The sequence below is a fragment of the Bacillus rossius genome, chromosome 1 (genome assembly GCF_032445375.1).
Source record: "Bacillus rossius redtenbacheri isolate Brsri chromosome 1, Brsri_v3, whole genome shotgun sequence".
Classification (NCBI taxonomy): domain Eukaryota; kingdom Metazoa; phylum Arthropoda; class Insecta; order Phasmatodea; family Bacillidae; genus Bacillus; species Bacillus rossius.
Window position 1 is genome coordinate 158,883,343 of NC_086330.1, and position 17,991 is coordinate 158,901,333.

At 33.6% G+C, this 17,991-nt stretch overlaps 1 protein-coding gene across 4 annotated transcripts in view; it reads left to right on the plus strand.

Annotated features, from left to right (window-relative positions):
* LOC134546346 (apoptotic chromatin condensation inducer in the nucleus) overlaps positions 1-17,991 on the plus strand; it is a 79,268-nt gene that overhangs the window by 4,558 nt on the left and 56,719 nt on the right. For all 4 annotated transcript variants that reach the window (XR_010079142.1, XR_010079141.1, XM_063389121.1 and 1 more), the window contains exons 2-7: positions 2,353-2,818; positions 12,660-12,811; positions 13,703-15,067; positions 15,322-15,385; positions 15,475-15,508; positions 17,865-17,971. Coding sequence is in view for 2 of the 4 variants with exons in the window: in XM_063389121.1 (XP_063245191.1) it covers positions 2,393-2,818; positions 12,660-12,811; positions 13,703-15,067; positions 15,322-15,385; positions 15,475-15,508; positions 17,865-17,971 (2,148 nt within the window). In the remaining 2 variants the exon portion in view is untranslated. The remainder of the gene's footprint in view (positions 1-2,352; positions 2,819-12,659; positions 12,812-13,702; positions 15,068-15,321; positions 15,386-15,474; positions 15,509-17,864; positions 17,972-17,991) is intronic.

Below are 17,991 nucleotides of genomic sequence, written 5' to 3' on the forward strand. Positions count from 1 at the left end.
TCACTTTCAGATTTGCAGCACAGTGACATAACAACTTTTGGGTCATTTTCTTTAATCATGTTTAGTTTTTGCAGTTTCTTTACCAAATAGGCAAAATTTTCATGTATCATACACTGGCATGTATCTCTGTCTTTAGCCTTTGGTACAAGAATCCCGAATGGGCGGTATGTACAAAAAGCAGCATATGAAAGTTTTATGCTGGAATGACATTCAATAAAATTTTTGTACAAATTCATTAAGGTGTCATTGAAAAACCTCTTCTGTTTCTTTTGTTTATTTGTTGTTATGGTATCCTTTTCCCCCGAAGACAATCGACTAGACTCATCTGTTTCCAAAAAATTAGCAACCAATTTTCGTTTGTTGATGTTGCCTATTTTTGTAGTGTTACCAACATGTCTCATTCCTTGTGGTACCATTTTACGAGAAGTTAGGCATTCAACCTGCCCGAGACATTTATACTATGTTCCCAGATAGTTTACGCACAAATTCTCGTTTCTTCTTTAGCTCTTTTTCTTCACTAAAAGCACCTTTGATTTGATGTGTCACAACTTCGCCAAAAATCAGTTTCCTACAAATTTGTGATGAAACCTTATGTCCTTTTAAAAGTTTTCTTATCTTAGTTTGTGGTGTTCCATTTCTCGTAACAAATTTCTTGTTTGTATTCCTATAGAGCCGCTTCCTGTACTTCTCACACAGTTTTTTCATTTCTGCAACTTTTCTTTCTAGTTTAGTAATTTTGTCTTGAAGTTTCCTTCTGTTTCACCTTCTTTTCTGCTTTCCAATTGCTGAACGCTGAATACTGTTACCATTCTGGATGTTCTGCACAGGGTTAGGTGGAGGCGAGTTTATATCCATAGTTTCCAACATTTTTTCCTTCTCCTTTATTATGTTCCTATGTTTCCGTGCTTTTTCTTTCCAGAGTTTCCTAATATTTCTTTGTTCACGATCACTCATTTTGCTTCTAGCATTTTTGATCTTCCCACATTTAACACGTTCATGATATCTTTGTCATTGCTTTTCCTTCATTTGTTCATATTTTTGTGGATCTTTTCTTATCCTTTCTCTATACCTCCTCATCTGTTCTTTTGCTTCAATAGTACTAAATTTTGAACTTTTTTTCCGTACACCTGCCATTTTCATTCAGCCTAAAATAAGCAAACAAAATTATTTTAAAGAAGTTCGTCCAAATACTTTTAACATACAGACCAGTTGAAAATGTCATTAGGTCTATTGAACTTTTTGCATCTTGCATTCTTGCATAGTTTATAAACCTGGCCTAGTGCCAATAAGCCCAGATGTTTGATAAAAACTAAAATGAACTGTTAAAAATATTTATTTTTGGATCTGAAATTACTTTTATTTTGCATGCAGCACATTGTGGTATAAATAGTTTTTATTCAGTGTTAATTAAATTATGGGAAACCTAGCTTTAATTGTGTGTCAAAGGGAAATTGTGAAAATATAATTAAATTCCAAAAGTTTTTTTTGTTTGCTGGTGATATTGGTTAGTTATTTCTTAAAAGTGATTTTAAGTTAAATTCACCTTCTTACCCTCCTCCTCCCATTTAAAAATGGAACCTGCAATACTCTTTTGTTGAGTGTGAGTGGAGTAAGCAGAGTGAATATGCACACCTATATATATCTGCAGGGTTTTAACTTTTATTAATTTCTTTTGTTAAGTTAATATTTCAAAATGAGGAGTAAAATATTTTAGGTGGGTATGTCGTACCAGTTTGCTTTGCACATGCTCCATAAGGCAAAGTGGTTAAGTTTTACATACACACACACACACACACACACACACACACATATATATAAAGTTATTTATTGAATACTCTTACAAATGTTAGTAGACTTGCAAAAATAATTTAAATTTTTTTACATATTTTTTTTATGCTTGATTATCTGGTTTTACATGTAGGATATATGTTTTGATTCTTACAGATATTTTAAATTGTAAATTATTGTAACCTTGATTGATAGAACATTAACATAAAAGCTAACTTTAATAGTACAAGAAAGTGATTTGATTTAAATTTTGTAGAAATGTTTTTATCAAGGAGAGATGTTCATCTGAAAAACAGAAAAAAATATTAAAAATATGAAAATGCTTTTTTTTAGTTTCTGACATATTTTATGATCATTCTTTTAAATGCCATTTTTACATTACAAGTAGTTGTCTAGTAGTTAGTCATTTTAATGGTTGGTTAGATTAGCTAATTAGGGTAACTGTATTACTTATTAAAGTAGCTGACCTAACCTAACCAACCTTTCGCTTATGATTTTATTAGCCTTGATTCAGAAAATAAGCCATAAAATTATGTTTTTCTCTTATAATTTATATTTTTACAGGTGAAATAATTTTCGTTGTTTGTTAAAATTGTTCACCACTATGACACGAAGAAGTGAACGCACAAAAGAGAAAGAAAAACAGAAGGATAGTGAGAAAGAAAAAGGTGCAGAACGGAAACACGATAAGTCTAAACACTCGCGAAAGCATTCAAGACGGAGGCGGAAATCGTCTTCTTCCTCCCCGGACCGAGATGGGTCGGGGGCAGAGGAGCGCAGTGTGAAGACTCTTGAAGGGAATGACTCTGACAAAGATGTTGGTAGCAGTGGCCCAGGGAAAAAAGAAGTGAAGCCTGGCATGGCAGCAGGAGTTTCTAAAGCAAGCTCTGCAGAAGATGCAAGCCGCAAGTTATGCAAGAAACCCAGTGATGACAACAAAGCGGAAGAAGTTGATGGTGATAAAAATGTCAGTGAAGATGAGTGGAAAGAAGACAAGTCATTTTGGGAAGAAGATGGTGAAGGAAAAAATGTAAGTTCTACAATTTTCTGGTATCTACAGAGTAACTATTCTAACTCCTATAGTGTGATGAGATTTTTTATAGTGACTATTACCTGCTACTTTGTGACGTATGGTGATGGTTAGTTGGTTTTGATCTCGAGTTAAAAAAACCTGTTTAGTGCTTGATTTTTTAACATCCTGTTTTTTAAGGCTCAGTGTCACATAACATTTTGGTTATTTTATTTTAATTGTCACAATTATTCAAGGGCAATATGAAAGCTCTGAGATACATTTACAAATGCTATTTCTATTTAGTAGTAGTTAAAAGTAATGCAAGTGTTTTTAATTATGGTTATTTGTGATTAAACTTAAAATACAAAAGCAATATGATAATACATTTACAAGAATAGCTCTAAATTAGCCAATATGCACTGTCTTTTCCTGTAGTAAACATTTATTACGTTAATTTAAATGTATAAAATGAATATAAGTTAAATTTAATTAAGGATATGTTTCTAACAGAACTATTACAAATGTTTACACAAACACAATATAAATGTTATAATTTATCACATAATTTAAGCTTATTACTAAAAATTATAGACAATAACTTTTTAAAGGGGAAATTAATATGTTTTATTGAATTATTTATTGATTGAACTGTGGGAGTGGACCAACAGAATTTTCTATATCATTTGTATACATGGGCGTAGCCAGGATTTGTGAAAGATGGGAGCCAAAAACAGCTGTAAGAATAATGTTTCAATTATTGACAGGACAGTTCTTTGGGGTGGGGGGGGGGGGGCATTCTGGATATCCTCCCTTGAAACTAAAAAAATATATATATCAGAAAGATGCTCTTTTTTCTCTCTTAGGATTGAACCCATAAGTGCTTTTTTAAGTGCTATTTTTAAAACCAGAAATTCTTAAAAAGAGCCACTTACGAAAGGTAGATTTTTAAAATACCACTGCTTATAATTATTTCCTTCTCTAAATTTGCATGTTCTGTGTCCATAAATTGAGCCATACATTAGTAAGGGGCAACTGAATTGTTGCCCATTGGAAGGGCAGCCCTTCAGGATTTTTCTGACAGTGGTTTATTTGTACAGAGACTGAAAGGGCAGCCCATCCAATTTCTGAAAACACTCTCCTTTAAGAGTTTAAATAATCCTGAAAACTTGCCCCTTGGATGGGCAGCCCATCAGGATTTTTCTAACAGTAGTGTTTTTTAAAGGTTGTCTGAATTGTTGCCCCTTGGAAGGGCAGCCCATCAGGATTTTTCTAACAGTAGTGTTTTTGAAAGGTTGTCTGAATTGTTGCCCATTGGATGGGCAGCCCATCAGGATTTTTCTGACTGGTGTTTTTGAAATGTTGTCTGAATTGTTGCCCCTTGGATGGGCAGCCCATCAGGATTTTTCTGACAGTGGTGTTTTTGAAAGCTTGTCTAAATTGTTGCCCCTTGGATGGGCAGCCCTTCAGGATTTTTCTGACAGTGGTTAGTTTGTAAAGTGACCTAACCTAACCTAATCTAACCTAACCTAAACTAACCTAACCTAAACTAACCACTGTCAGAAAAATCCTGAAGGGCTGCCCATCCAAGGGGCAACAATTCAGACAACCTTTCAAAAACACCACTGTCAGAAAAATCCTGATGGGCTGCCCATCCAATGGGCAACAATTCAGACAACCTTTCAAAAACACCACTGTCAGAAAAATCCTGATGGGCTGCCCATCCAAGGGGCAACATTTCAGACAACCTTTCAAAAACACTACTGTAAGAAAAATCCTGATGGGCTGCCCTTCCAAGGGGCAAATTTTCAGGATTATTTAAACACTTAAAAGAAACATGTTTTCAGAAATTGGATGGGCTGCCCTTCCAGTCGCTGTACAAACAAACCATTGCCAGAAAAATCCTGAAGGGCTGCCCATCCAACGGGCAACAATTCAGCTCCCCCATTAGTAATGCATGCATAATATAACAGTTACTGTCTGTTATGCCATTTTTAGGTCTTTAGTGGAATATCATGTTTAAAGCTCGCCAATGCATTTAAAATTTAAACTTATTCCAGGATATCTATTGCTTGAGAATCACCAGCTATTTCTCCCAGCTAGCAGTTTGCACTGACATCAGAAGCTAAGCCATCCATAAGAAAAAATGAACGTGTGTGCAAACAATAAATGTTTGTGCCAGGATAATTTAAAATTAGGAATTTTATTTTTTATCTTTTATTTTAGCTCATGGGAGATTAAAAGAGAATATGGAATATATGTGCAGTTACATTATTTACTTGAAATCTTTAAGAGTTTTTGAAAACTTCATATTTTTCATGCTGTTTTCATTCAGATAGGAGGATATTGTCTCTTGTGAATTTTTTTTGTTTCGTATTACTCATTGCCCCTACTACTTTTTTAATTGAGTCATGCTTGATTAAGGGTATTACATTATATTACAATGTTTATTATGGACACTTAATAAAAATAGATTATAATTAAATTTGAATAATGATGGTTTTAGTCCGGTCTGCCAACAATATAATTTTTTTTGAAACTATCAGGCTGCTTATGGTACCTAGGCCTATATGAAATGGAATAAATATTTTTATGTGTCTCAGTGGCAAGTCCCTTTTGTGGAAAAATATGTCATTTATTGTAATAAATTGTGACAAGTGGCGAAAAAACCTGTGCGGAACTCGCTGTCACCAGGCAGTCACGTGATGAGCGTGCCAGAAATGGAAAGGGTTAGCCTGATAACTGAGAACATCGGTCATGTGTGGTCTGAATACGTGAGAATTTCAATCATATTAAATTGTATAAACCACTGCAGGGGCAAGCACAGGAGATGTAGTAAACAATGATGTGATAATGATACCTTTCAGTGATATTTTGACATACATTGTCATTAAATCTAGTGCTGCATCAGATGTTTCAACATCGATACTCAAATAAATTCTGACTGGGAAAGAGCTAAACCCATTTGAATATTTTTATATTCGTTAGGTAAGAAAACAGACCACAGAAAAGTAATTGAAGTAAACCATGAAAATTCCATAAATTTTATTCTCAAAAAGAATCAGTTCCAACAGAAAAGAAGTTAATAGACGGTTTTGTAAGAATACCTTGATTTAACTGCAGCAGGTAATACATGAGAAACTTGTTGCTAGAATTTCGCTGGAAGAAAAAAGGATTTTGGTTGAAAAGCCTAGATTAGCTAGTACTCGTAAAGGTCACTGTCTCGAACAAATATGTATACAGTATTTTGTAAGTCTGGCAGCACTGTAACTAATGTTTAAAAAATTAATGTTCATATTACACAGTACACAGAGCATAATTTCGTGTTGGCACACTAGTACTAAAATTGGCATCACAAAATCTTTTTGGACAGGTCTTTAATTAATTGTGTGTATGCATATGGAGAAAAAGACTTTTATCTCAATAGTTTCTTTTATTTTTAAGTCAAAGGTGAACAAACCTCAATGATATGAACTTTGAAAACATTTCACTGTATGTAAAATGTAAGTTAATGCCCAATTTCCCTGAAAATTATATTATTATAGTGCCTGCTTCAGCATTCTGAAGTGTCACATGTCTTAAATGGATACCAAAGCACATCACTAAAATATTGGCACAGTTAAATTTTATTAGCTATGCCATAAATTAAGACTTGGTTCATGACAGTTTCTCCATCTCTATATCTTTTCAAGGACCTTTAAAATTATGTATGTATAGAGGAAGGTTCTATATGTAGGTATTTATGATTTGGACATTTATTTACAGTTTCCAGTCACATCATTATATATAACATTAAAAAAAAATTTAAACCAGAAGGGACGTAGCTTCGTTTGGAAAGTAAGTTTAAAAAGCTAGGATGTGATTCTGTTACTAAGTGAATAATCAAATAAAATTCCTTAGTACTCTTGAATTAATGCTCTCTCCATAATATACCAATACATAGTCTTGCAAAATGTGCAACTTGCTCTATTCCTAATCTTAGTATGAAGGTCAACCTAAATGTAAAACACGTTTGTTTCTCTAAATATTTTTAAGATGAAACAAAACTAATTCAAACATTAATAAATACACATTAATAAAATTCAAACATTTGTCATAGTGTATCACTAGCATCTTTTGTGTGCCATCTGCATATTTGGTTACCATCAAGTTATTGAATCGGTTGTTGATGTCCTCTTTCAGTTTGTTGTCACTTCCATAGTGGTTCCTGGCTAAAAAAATTACAGTAAACGATTTTGCTTCTTGCTGTTAGCGTCAGACTGGCGTGAAGGGATGGGAAGGTCCATGACGTAGGGATGGGGTGAAAGAACTGCATGGCTCGTCAGATCAAAATTTGTTTACTTTTTGAAAAACCTTCATAACTATAAATGATAGGACCAATCATTGCAAAAAAAATTGTTTTGATTTCATCTTTATAGGAAGGCTGTTTAGTAAAATGTATTTAAGGGCTCCACCTACTAAGGCACATATACTAACTATAATATTTAAAATACTTACTATGTGATAAAAAAACTTCAGAGTTTACACTTTTTAATACTTTTAAAACATAATTTTATCTATTTTATTTGGAGATAAGTAAATTTTTACAATAAACTATGTTTTAAATAAATAAAAATATTTCTTATACACATATAATATTATTCAATGTAATGAATTTTATTTATCCAGTTCAGTTATCTTTTATCACATATTCACATATTTCAAAATAATCATCTCAGTATAAGATACAGGTAATTAAATAATTTTTAGTTTTGTTCATGAAAATTTTTACTTTGTATGAAACTTTTCGAAGCAATCTGATATGCACAGAGCAAAACTACTGTCTTTGCACTATCGAATTCCTTTCTTTAGTTGTTTACCACTGTTGGTTTTGCCTACATCAGAACATACTTTGCAGTGTCTTGAAACATTTTTTTTTCTGTTGGCGGAATTTTCTTCGGAAAATGGCGAGCAAATAATCAATTCGTAGATGGGGCGGATAATGATTGAGCTTCTACGTCAGTAGCACCATAGGAAGCCAGCTGGTTCTTAAGAACTTTTATGAAACTTTCCAAACTAGTTTTGTTGCCATCAGATTTGGATTTTTTTAAACAAAATGATTGAATTTAAGCTTGACATCAAAAAGAGGTGTAAAAAAATTTGTTACGGTATATTTATTGATTTTCTTTGAAAGGGATAGTAACAGTAATTGATCAATGCCATTTTTGTTTATATTGTAGAAAAGTACAATATTGGGTTTCATTTTAGCAACCACTTAACGTTGACTTCACTGCATGTGGCTTTCTGGAGAGGTAGTCCACATCACATGTGGCCTTCCACATTACAGCCATCAAAGTACAGCACCTGCGAAAAATTGTTTCACCACTCACGAGTTCTTTGCTTTTTAGTTCAGCTGACAAGCCTTTGCAGGTATTTTTGTACAGTACCCACTGCCAGGGACTTTTCATTCCACAGCTTACAGAATAATGAGGAACTGATATAAAATTTGTCCATGTACATTGTTTGTGCCTTACCAAAATAACCTTGACACAGTCTCCGAATAAGACTCTAAATAGAGTTTTCCACACTTCCAGCACTACCATTATATACATCACAATTTAGGTCATATTCTGTATGTGTCACAAAGAATATATAAGTTTATACCATAGTTATGGTTTTTTTTAAATTTAAACTCAAAGGACACATTCCTTAATCAATAATCAGCTTCTATGATGTATAAAAAGCCTAACATGAAATGGCAAAATGATTGATAAATAGCCTGACTTTATAGAGAAGATCGTTATTTCTTTGTCCTTTTAGTTTGTAAGTAAAATTGTAATTTATGGAATGATTTTGACCAGAATCTGTATCTGCTAAGGAGATGACCAGGGAATGGAAGGTGCATTATGCTGTTATTAGACCATTAATCTGTTATCTTGGATTTCTATAGCACATGTGAATGATAATAGTAAAAGAAGTAATAAATTTCTCAAAGCTTGAAAGTAGTTCAATGCGGTTACATTGAATTTGGCTTTTATTTTTTTGCAGTTTTTCATTTTGTCAATCATGGTATTTGCATATCAATTAGGTTCAGTCTTTGTATTTTTTATGATGTCTGTGCCACAAAAATGAGAAAAAAACAGGTAAGGTCATTGAAGTTTCATCGATGTCAATGAGAATGCCAGATGTTTCATCAAAAACAGGCAGCAATTGGCTCCAGGTTTTTCATTTGCTGGTAAATGTGTTCTTGTATTGGAATCTGAAAAGAAAATCTTATTTCCTGTTATTTATTTTATTTGCATAAGCTCTTTACTTTTGTGTTTACATGGAAAGGAAACGATTACCAGCACATAAAGAAATTCAAAGGCACAACAAAGTAACATTTATAAACGCTGGGTAATTTGCAGAACTGTTACTTGTGCCAGGAACATCTGAGTTGTCTTGTCTAGTGTCATTGCTCAGCTGCACAATGTGAATTTCGTCTAAAAAAATAAAGTGACAATCACATTTACATGTAAGGATCCCAGAGCTAATGTATGTATATTTTCATTTCACTGAAAAAAATTACACTAACAACTGTCATCAGTATTAGGTGTCTTTGATGGACGATCTGTGAAAGGCCATTTTTCTGAAGAAAAACTGCTCTTCTGTTTCCTGCTTTTTGCAAAACCTTCATCTGTAATATAAAATAAAATAATCCCAGGTAAGATACTTACAAAAATGATTCATATTTAGACAAAACTAAAACAAGTTTCAAACACATTTGGTAGGTTTGGAATAATTGCATACAAACCTGATGTGTCAGAATATTCAGATGATGGTTCATACAAAGAATCAGAACTGCAGTTGTCAGCTTCTGAACCAAAAGGAGCATAAAATTCTTCCTGTTTATAAAATTGGTCTTTCTCGCGCAATATTTTTGCTATTTCCACTGCAACCAAAACCCGGTAATTCCCCTAGCGCGATGCTGCTTGCTCAAAGCTGCTTCATATGTAAACAGTACAGCACATGGTATCTAGCTGCAACCGATAGTACTACGACAACTGTGGAATGTGTGTGTGTGACAATCAAAGCTTGTTTTTTGCTCGAGCAAGCACATATTGATCCATGAAAACGTCTGCTCGAGTTAGGCTTCAGTGCCGTTCATTGTATTAAAATACTGTGCTTGAGCATGAATCTGAATGTGTTTTGAGGTTCAGTTTCCGGATTTAGTTTTTAAAATTACTTTTAGAAGAGTGAAAATGACTTAAATGTGTGTTTTCAGAATAATTTTTAGGCATAAAATTTCTGGTGGAGATGCTATAAAGCACTCAAGGGATGAGCATTTCACCATTATCTTTATTTCTATGACATATAATGTCATGGTCACCACTCAAATATCATTTTTGCCCAATGCACGATGAGAAGACTTTGTGAGCACCAGTTCGCAGCCTTGCACTTAGAGGCAATGCCACGCTAGGAGCACTAGCGAATGTTCCACTTATCATCCCGCCTCACTAACAGAACCACCTCTGACTGGGAGGGCCCCTTAAAAGTTTAGACGTATGTGTGCATTGAATCCACATGGTGAACTAAACGTAAAAGTGATTTTTTTAATTTTTATGTGGTAATGAGATAAGATTAGCAAGAATAAAACATTGGAAGTTAGCAGAACTTAATGACTGTTGTTTGTTAACATCCATTAGTCTTTAACTATTCAAAGGCATCATGTTAACGAAGTCAGGAACTTAGATGTCTGTTTCATACAGATGAACATTTAATGCTCTTCATAGGTATTGATGCTGAAACCACATGGTAAGTATATCCCAGAAAATTTACTTTTTCACTCTTACCACAGATGTGCTAAAAATCTGTTTGGTTAGCGTAAAAATTATTTAATATTTTTGTGGTTGAACTGCACTAATGACAATGATGCTTGGTCAGCAAAAATTGCAAAGGTTGAACAATACATAAAAATCAAAAAGGAAAAGTTAATCAGAAATTTTTAATCCCATAAACAACATGCACTTAGAACATTCGGTTATCAAGGAATTCATTGCTATAAATATCAGTAGTATAGCATCATAAGAGACACTCTCGCATCTCCTTGCAAAATATAAGTTACAAAAGTAATATTTTCAAAGTGTTATCTAATCTCATACTTGCTTCCAAGTATGCGACTTCAGCCGGCAGTCAAGTGTTTCGTCGTGTGTGCCATACTGTACGGCGGCATTTGGCCTAGGTACTTTATAGGGCATGTGTGGGGATAGGGGAAGACTGTGTTGTCTGCACCTGTGCAGATCTTGACTTTCTTTGTGATATGTTCTGCACTATGCCAGCATACCAGGCATACCACTTCACAAAGCTTTCGTATTTTCTATGTCACCATGAGAGTTGGTAGTTTTTTATCTTCTGCTCTTGAGTTGCATGATATTTGCAGCATGTTAGCTCTTTGTAGTTTTCAGATTTATGAATTCTCTCTCTCTCTCTCTCTCTCTATATATATATATATATATATATATATATATATATATATATATATATATACACACACATATATATATATATATATATATATATATATATATATATATATATATATATACACACACACACACACACACACACACACACCAGATTGTTTATAAATCGACTGTTATCAATAGAATGTAGTTTAAAATCTGTTGTTATATCAAATAAAAGCCACAAATGTGTACTTCATTTTGAATGTAAGAATTATGTGTTGTTATAAGGATAGAAATTGAAGCTATAATGGACGTAATAATTTGTTAAGGTAAATAATTAAATATGATATTGATTAAATTCTAATTACTGGATTAAATGCTACTATAGCTAATAGTAAGTGTGCAATTAGAGCTTCATTACATATTAAATGCAAATTTGTAACAGTTAATGTTGTTTCAGTTCATGAATAGTTTTCTTATATAACCACTTAGCTTATAAATATAGCTAAACAAGTAATTGCTTATTGCAACGGAACTGAATTGTACCAGTTCACAAATTGGGAAATCACAAGCTCAGTATTTAAAGTGGTTCAGATAGATAGTACATCTCTGCCAGGATAAAGGAGATTATTACTTGAAGACTATGATTGTTGCAAGCCATCCCCTCTTTAGGTTTTCAGCGTAAAACATAGGCGTTAATCAGCAAAGGAAAAATTAAAATATTATGTAATATTATGCATAAATCCCCCCCCCCCCCCCCCCCCCCCAAAGAATGATGTAAACCTTAAGCACTGGAATTTTGTGTGAACAAACTTATTTTAAAAGGTTTTTTAGCTAAAATTTAATTTTCTTCCTGGAGGTAAGAACCCCCAAAACTCATTTCATCGTTTGTTAATGGAATTGCATGATTTGGCATATACATTTCAAAACATTATGCAATGACACTAAAAATTTTGTGAAAATGACAATGTTTGAAAACGAGCCATTGTGCTGTAATTTAGGAATTATGTAACCTTTTCATAAAATTTTTTTTTTTTCAGTGTCATTATTACAAGCGCACAAATGTAATTTTAACTTTGGTGTATTTAAAATAAGTAATGACTGACAAAAACTACAGGATAACATTTACCTGGCCTCAGATTCACCTTATGCTTCATGACCCTATTATAACTTTTAGGCTCTGTTGGCCCATGTGTAAATTACACAGTTGCTAATTAAGCATGACTTAAGTAATCAGTGTTGGCAGTGCCTTCTGAATACAGAACGTCGTAAGCAGTGACTAAACCTGGCATTATAAACTGTGACTAAAACTTAGACTATGTTTGAAATAAAATAATTATTGTTATGTGGCTATTAATGGTTAAGGGTTAAGTGTACTTTGAAGAGTATTGTGCAATTTTGTGTTGGCAGTCTGTGATATCTGTTGGCATCTTGTTCAGGTGGATCCTGCCTCTGCAGACAAGCACAAGGACAGCAAGACGCCCGTGTGGCAGGTGAAAAGTTCAGAGGGCGGGGAACCCAACAAGCTTAAGCTGTGTATTGTCCGTCCCGCCGAACTGCCCGAGCAGTTGAGTCCTCGCAGGAAGAAACGGTGAGAAATTAGACCTTGGTTTTGCTGTTTTCACGTGAATTTTTACTTAGTCATTTTTCAAGAGAATTAATTGTGTTTCATTAATGTAATATCTCAGTTACAAATTTTTTTGCATAAAAGGTTATATATTTTGCTTTAAACACTGAAGTTTTAATAGTGTCAGTGCTTTTAATAAATTAAAAACTGTTGCTACATCTTAAGTATAGATTTTCCATAGATGAATAAATTGACTTATGTTTAAAGTTTTAAGTAAAATTTAGTTTGGAGTTATTTTATGTTTTGATTTTGCGTGACACTTGAGAAATTTGGAGTAATTTAACTTTGCCTACAACTATAGGGCTCACAGAAAACATTTACTTATTAATTTCTTTATAAATATGTGAATGCCAACCAACAGTTTAGAAAGTTTTGAGGTGGGCGTAACATAAAACAGTCAACAAACTACAGAAATCAAGTCAGTAGGCTTATCATAAAATGTCAGTTGGATCATAAGGTCTAAATAAAGAATCTATTATACCAAAATCAGGAAAATATACTGAGCTACTTCTCTTCAGTTATGGTATTATCAGTAGAGTTTTTTTTTCTTCAGATATCTTTAATTGTAAATTATTCTAAAAATCATTTGATTTTGCTGCACATATGTACTGTTCTACCAGCTGTCATTTATTTTAAATAACTAATATATATATGTAGACCAATCTGCATATTTTATTGAAATTGTTAGAAGTTTCATGTATGCTTTCATAAAATACTTCTATGGAACTACAGTAAAATGAATGTTCATATTTTTCCATTTACATACTTTGTGATGTGTTTTCTCATATTATAAGTTAAAAGTTGAATTAGTAATGACTGGAAAAATACTGTGTATTTTTTTTTTTTTTGTTACAGTGTCAGCAGACATTCCAGCAGCAGTCAGAATTCAAATAAAGATAAAATGGATGAAGTAGATGATTCTGAAAAGGATGTAGAAAGTTCTGTACAAAAGAATAAATTGGAGACAATAGAAGATAACGAATCAGTACATGAGTCAATAGAAGATGCTGGGCCATCTGTAGATTCTTTAGGTGGAGTTCCAGAGCCTGCAAGTGCAGTATTAACTCCAGAAGATAAATTGATAGTCATACCTGAAACTAAAGTTGAACATGATAAAAAAGAAGAGGTAGAAGAAGATGGCAGTACTGAAAAGGCAAAGTTATCAGAAGTGGAAGTGACATGTGATGATTTAACCAATTCAAATCAGCAAATTGTAAACATTGAATTGTGTGAGATAAGTTTACCCCCTGACCGCGAAACAATGGATGCGGAAAGTTTAACAGCATTAGAAAATGGACCTGCCGGTAGTTCAAACAAAATTGATTCACCGAAACACAACAGTATACTTAGTGAAATTATTGAAGATGTTCCAAAAGTTTCAGAGCTAATTGATTCAAGAGAACCTTGCTCCAAAGAGTCCGAAAGCCCAAAAGAACAAGAATCATTAGCTGAGGAGCATGTGGATGTAACTATATCTGAAGAAAAGCTTAAGATTGTAGATAAAGAAAAAGAGAAGATATCAGCTTTGTCGGATGATTCCTCAGATGATACACTTAAAGTCAGAGAATCCCCAGTAGCCAGGGTTACAAGAAAAGACTCTAGTGATTCATCAGATAGCTGTGATAAAGTGTCAAAAGAAAACACAGAAGAGATGCACAAAAAATTATTAAAGAGGCATGCTCAGAAAAGATCTTCGGAAGACAGAGAATCTTCAGAAGAAAAATCACAGATCGAAAGCAAAGACAAAGTAATTGATGAAGAAAAGATAAGTGAAAAAGAAAGCAAAGAAGAAATAAAAAATATTAGTAGTCCAGAAGAGAAGTGTTCAATGAGTTTGAACAGTCCAGATAGTGAAGATTTAGTGAAAAGAGAATTGAGGATCCGGAAATCATTAGAAGAAAGGGCGAAAGTGCGGAAGTTAAGTAGCAGTAGTGAAAACAGAGTAAAGGTAGATCGTAGTAGTAGAGAGTCATCGGAGAGTCGAAGTGAATCTGAAGAAAGATCTGAAGTTAGTAAACTTGATGAGAAAAACAGTGCATCCGGTGTAAAGAATCGAAGGCTGAGCCGTGAGCCCATTGCTAGTAGGAGGTTGGACCGCAAAGATTCCACTGGTAATGCACATGCTAAGATGGAGGACAAGGAGAGAAGTGCAAGTCCGAAAGAAGAGAGAGTTAAGAGTCCTGGACGAAAAATACGCAGGATTGCACTTAGGAGGTCACAGTAAGTGTGATTTATGAACAAATAACATTACAAATTCTTTAAAATCATCTTTTTATAAATAACGTTTTTATTTATTTTGATTTATATGCAAACACTATTTTTCTGAGCATTGATTTTCCTTCAATGTAGAGTAATTATTGTATTGGTCAATGTTTTAATTCTTTTTTTCTCTGTCGTTTAACAGCATGTAAGATATCTGTATTTTAGTTTATTTTGTGGGAGAAATGGACTTATATCTCTGGTTTGTCCAACAGTTCGACTAAAGAGGATGCCAGCGCTGATGCTGATGTTGATGCTTCCAAAAATGAAGAGAATAAAGTAAGAACATTTATATTCTCAGTGATTATTTGTAAACTCATTCTAAAAACATTCATGATTGTTTAAGTTATTTTGTATTACTTTTTCAGGAGAATGCAGTCTCATCAATTATAGAAGAAGGAGGTGAGTCCATAGTTGTTGAATTTCAAATATGTTGTTTAAACCTATTATATCTTAAAGCAAATGCAACAATGTATTTGTAAATTGTTAAGTTTGTTAATGTAAATATAATTCCTAGTTTTTTTTTGTAACTATGAACTCATTTTGAGTATAGTTGAAACATCTGCAGTCTACGTATAGTTGTATCCAACATAATATGAAGGCTGAAGTTGTTAGTATAGGTAGTGTTAGTGGTCATGGGTGGCAGGCAGTGTTGTTAAGTAACGAATTACAAGTAATCGGATTACTTGTAACGATTACTTTTCAAGTAATTTATACTTGTAACAAATTACATTTAAAAAATGTAATTTGTACTTGTAATTGGAATACATAACATTAATTGTAATCGATACATTAAGGTAATCGATACTTTATATTTACTTGCCGTTACTTTTATTTTCGGAACGTATAATGAATACAGTTAAGAACAAGAAGATCATACACTTTTGTATTAGTAAAGTTTATAATTTTACGCTTGTAGTGCTACGATCGTTTGCACAACATCTATGATCAAAAATGAACAGCCATAGTGACTTGCAGTGTCTCCAACATTACCCTATCCTAAAATCTGCATTTTTAAAATTTAACACATCACTGCCGTCAAGTGCTCCCGTTGAGCATCTTTTTAGTTTTGGTAAAGATGTTTTTGCCATCAAGAGAGGGAATCTATATGATGAGAACTTTAAAATGCAATTGTTTTGTAAGGTCAATTCCAAAATTTAAAGAGTGTTACTTTTATTACAGGTAGCTACTTGTATGAAGTCTTTTGATGTTATTGAAGCAAGTTTGTCCTCAAATATTATTCATTTAATTAAAGATAATAAATTTAATCATTACATGAAATCATTTTTTTAACAAAACATATATGTCTGTATGTTTATTAATGTAACAAAGTGTAAAAAAATTGAATCGTAGGTCAGTTTTAAAATGGTAGCGGAAAGTAATTGTAATTTTACTGATTACTTCTATGTAAAGTAATTTTTACTTGTAATTAGTTACATTATCACCACAGTAATTGTAATTAGCCCAATTACTTTTTCTGAGTACTTTTAACAACACTGGTGGCAGGATGCCTTTGAAATATACACCACTTTGTGATGATTGTCTGCAAAGTTTATTTAGTGGCTCAGTTCAACATATATCTGCTCTTGTCTGTGGCATAACAGTTGCATCAGCGGGTGCATGGATCTGTGCCTGGGGGGAGGGGGTCTGCAACAAGTAGCTGGTCTCTGTCGGAGTGGATGCTGCCCCATGCAAGGCTCTGGTGTTAGGGAATCAAATAGAAAATATATATAAACTAACAGTATATTACCAGACTGTATTAGTTATTTTTCGTACTAGTGTTTGCCTTTAACGTACTATCAGGAGTTTATTTATTTGAAGCATGATCAAATATTGGTAATCATTCACCTGCTTACAACCAAAAATGTATAATTTCAAAGATATCAAGTATCGTCTTTGCTTTTTAAAACTGGCAGTTTTAATTGCATGGTGGTGTTGCAATTGATAAAATTGCAAACTAATTATAGGTGCTGTGCAGAAAAACATTAGTTAAACATATTATGTTTTTGTGACACACATTTTAATTATCTGTCCATCAAAACGGATTGATGAAACAAGGAAGATATGTTTAGTGGGGCAAGAAAACCAGGGAGAGCACAGAGAATTTGGCAGTAGTGAGCAGTTGTGTCTGTGTCAATCCACTAATGCTAATACTCCCCTCGCATCTTTGATGCCAACAGGTCACCTGGCAGAGATAAGCGATAAGTGGTCAACTCTTGTGTCTGTTTCGACGAGAATTCTGCCTGAGAATCTGTACAAGTCATGCTTGTCTTCCAGCAACTCTTAATTCTCGTTGGCCTTGCCACTTTTCCACACGCGTAGTCCTATCATCTCATCTTGATTACTAGTCCCTTCACAATGAAATCAAGCTATACAGTTTATAGTTTTGAAAGGATGTTGGAATAATGATAGTATTACGTGTGGAAAAATATTAGGCAAAGACAAGGTGCCTCCAATGTTTCGTACAGGGTCAAGTTTTCTGGTATCTAGTTCAGGTGTGGCTATATTTAAAAAAAGTATATTATATTTGAGATTGCAGCATAGTGTAAGTGGTGTCTGCCTCTCTTTGGGTGGTACTTATGATGTAGTAGGTCAAAGAAGCAAGATTAGAGCTAAGCAGGATCTTGTACACATGTCTATATATGTCTGGAGTAGCCAGAAACAAGTAGCTCTGTAGCCACTGGGGCGTAGAGTGTACTGATAATTATGGGTGCTTCCTGAAATAGCATAGTTTTTGAAGTTTCATTTTTTTTTACAGAAATTGTCTCTGAGCCACCGATGCAAGTTAAGAAAAGGCGCTGGGGGACAACCAGAACATCTCGCACCTTAAAGAAAACGTTTTCCATTTCAAATGATTTTTTGAAGGTAATTTATCGTATTTGCCT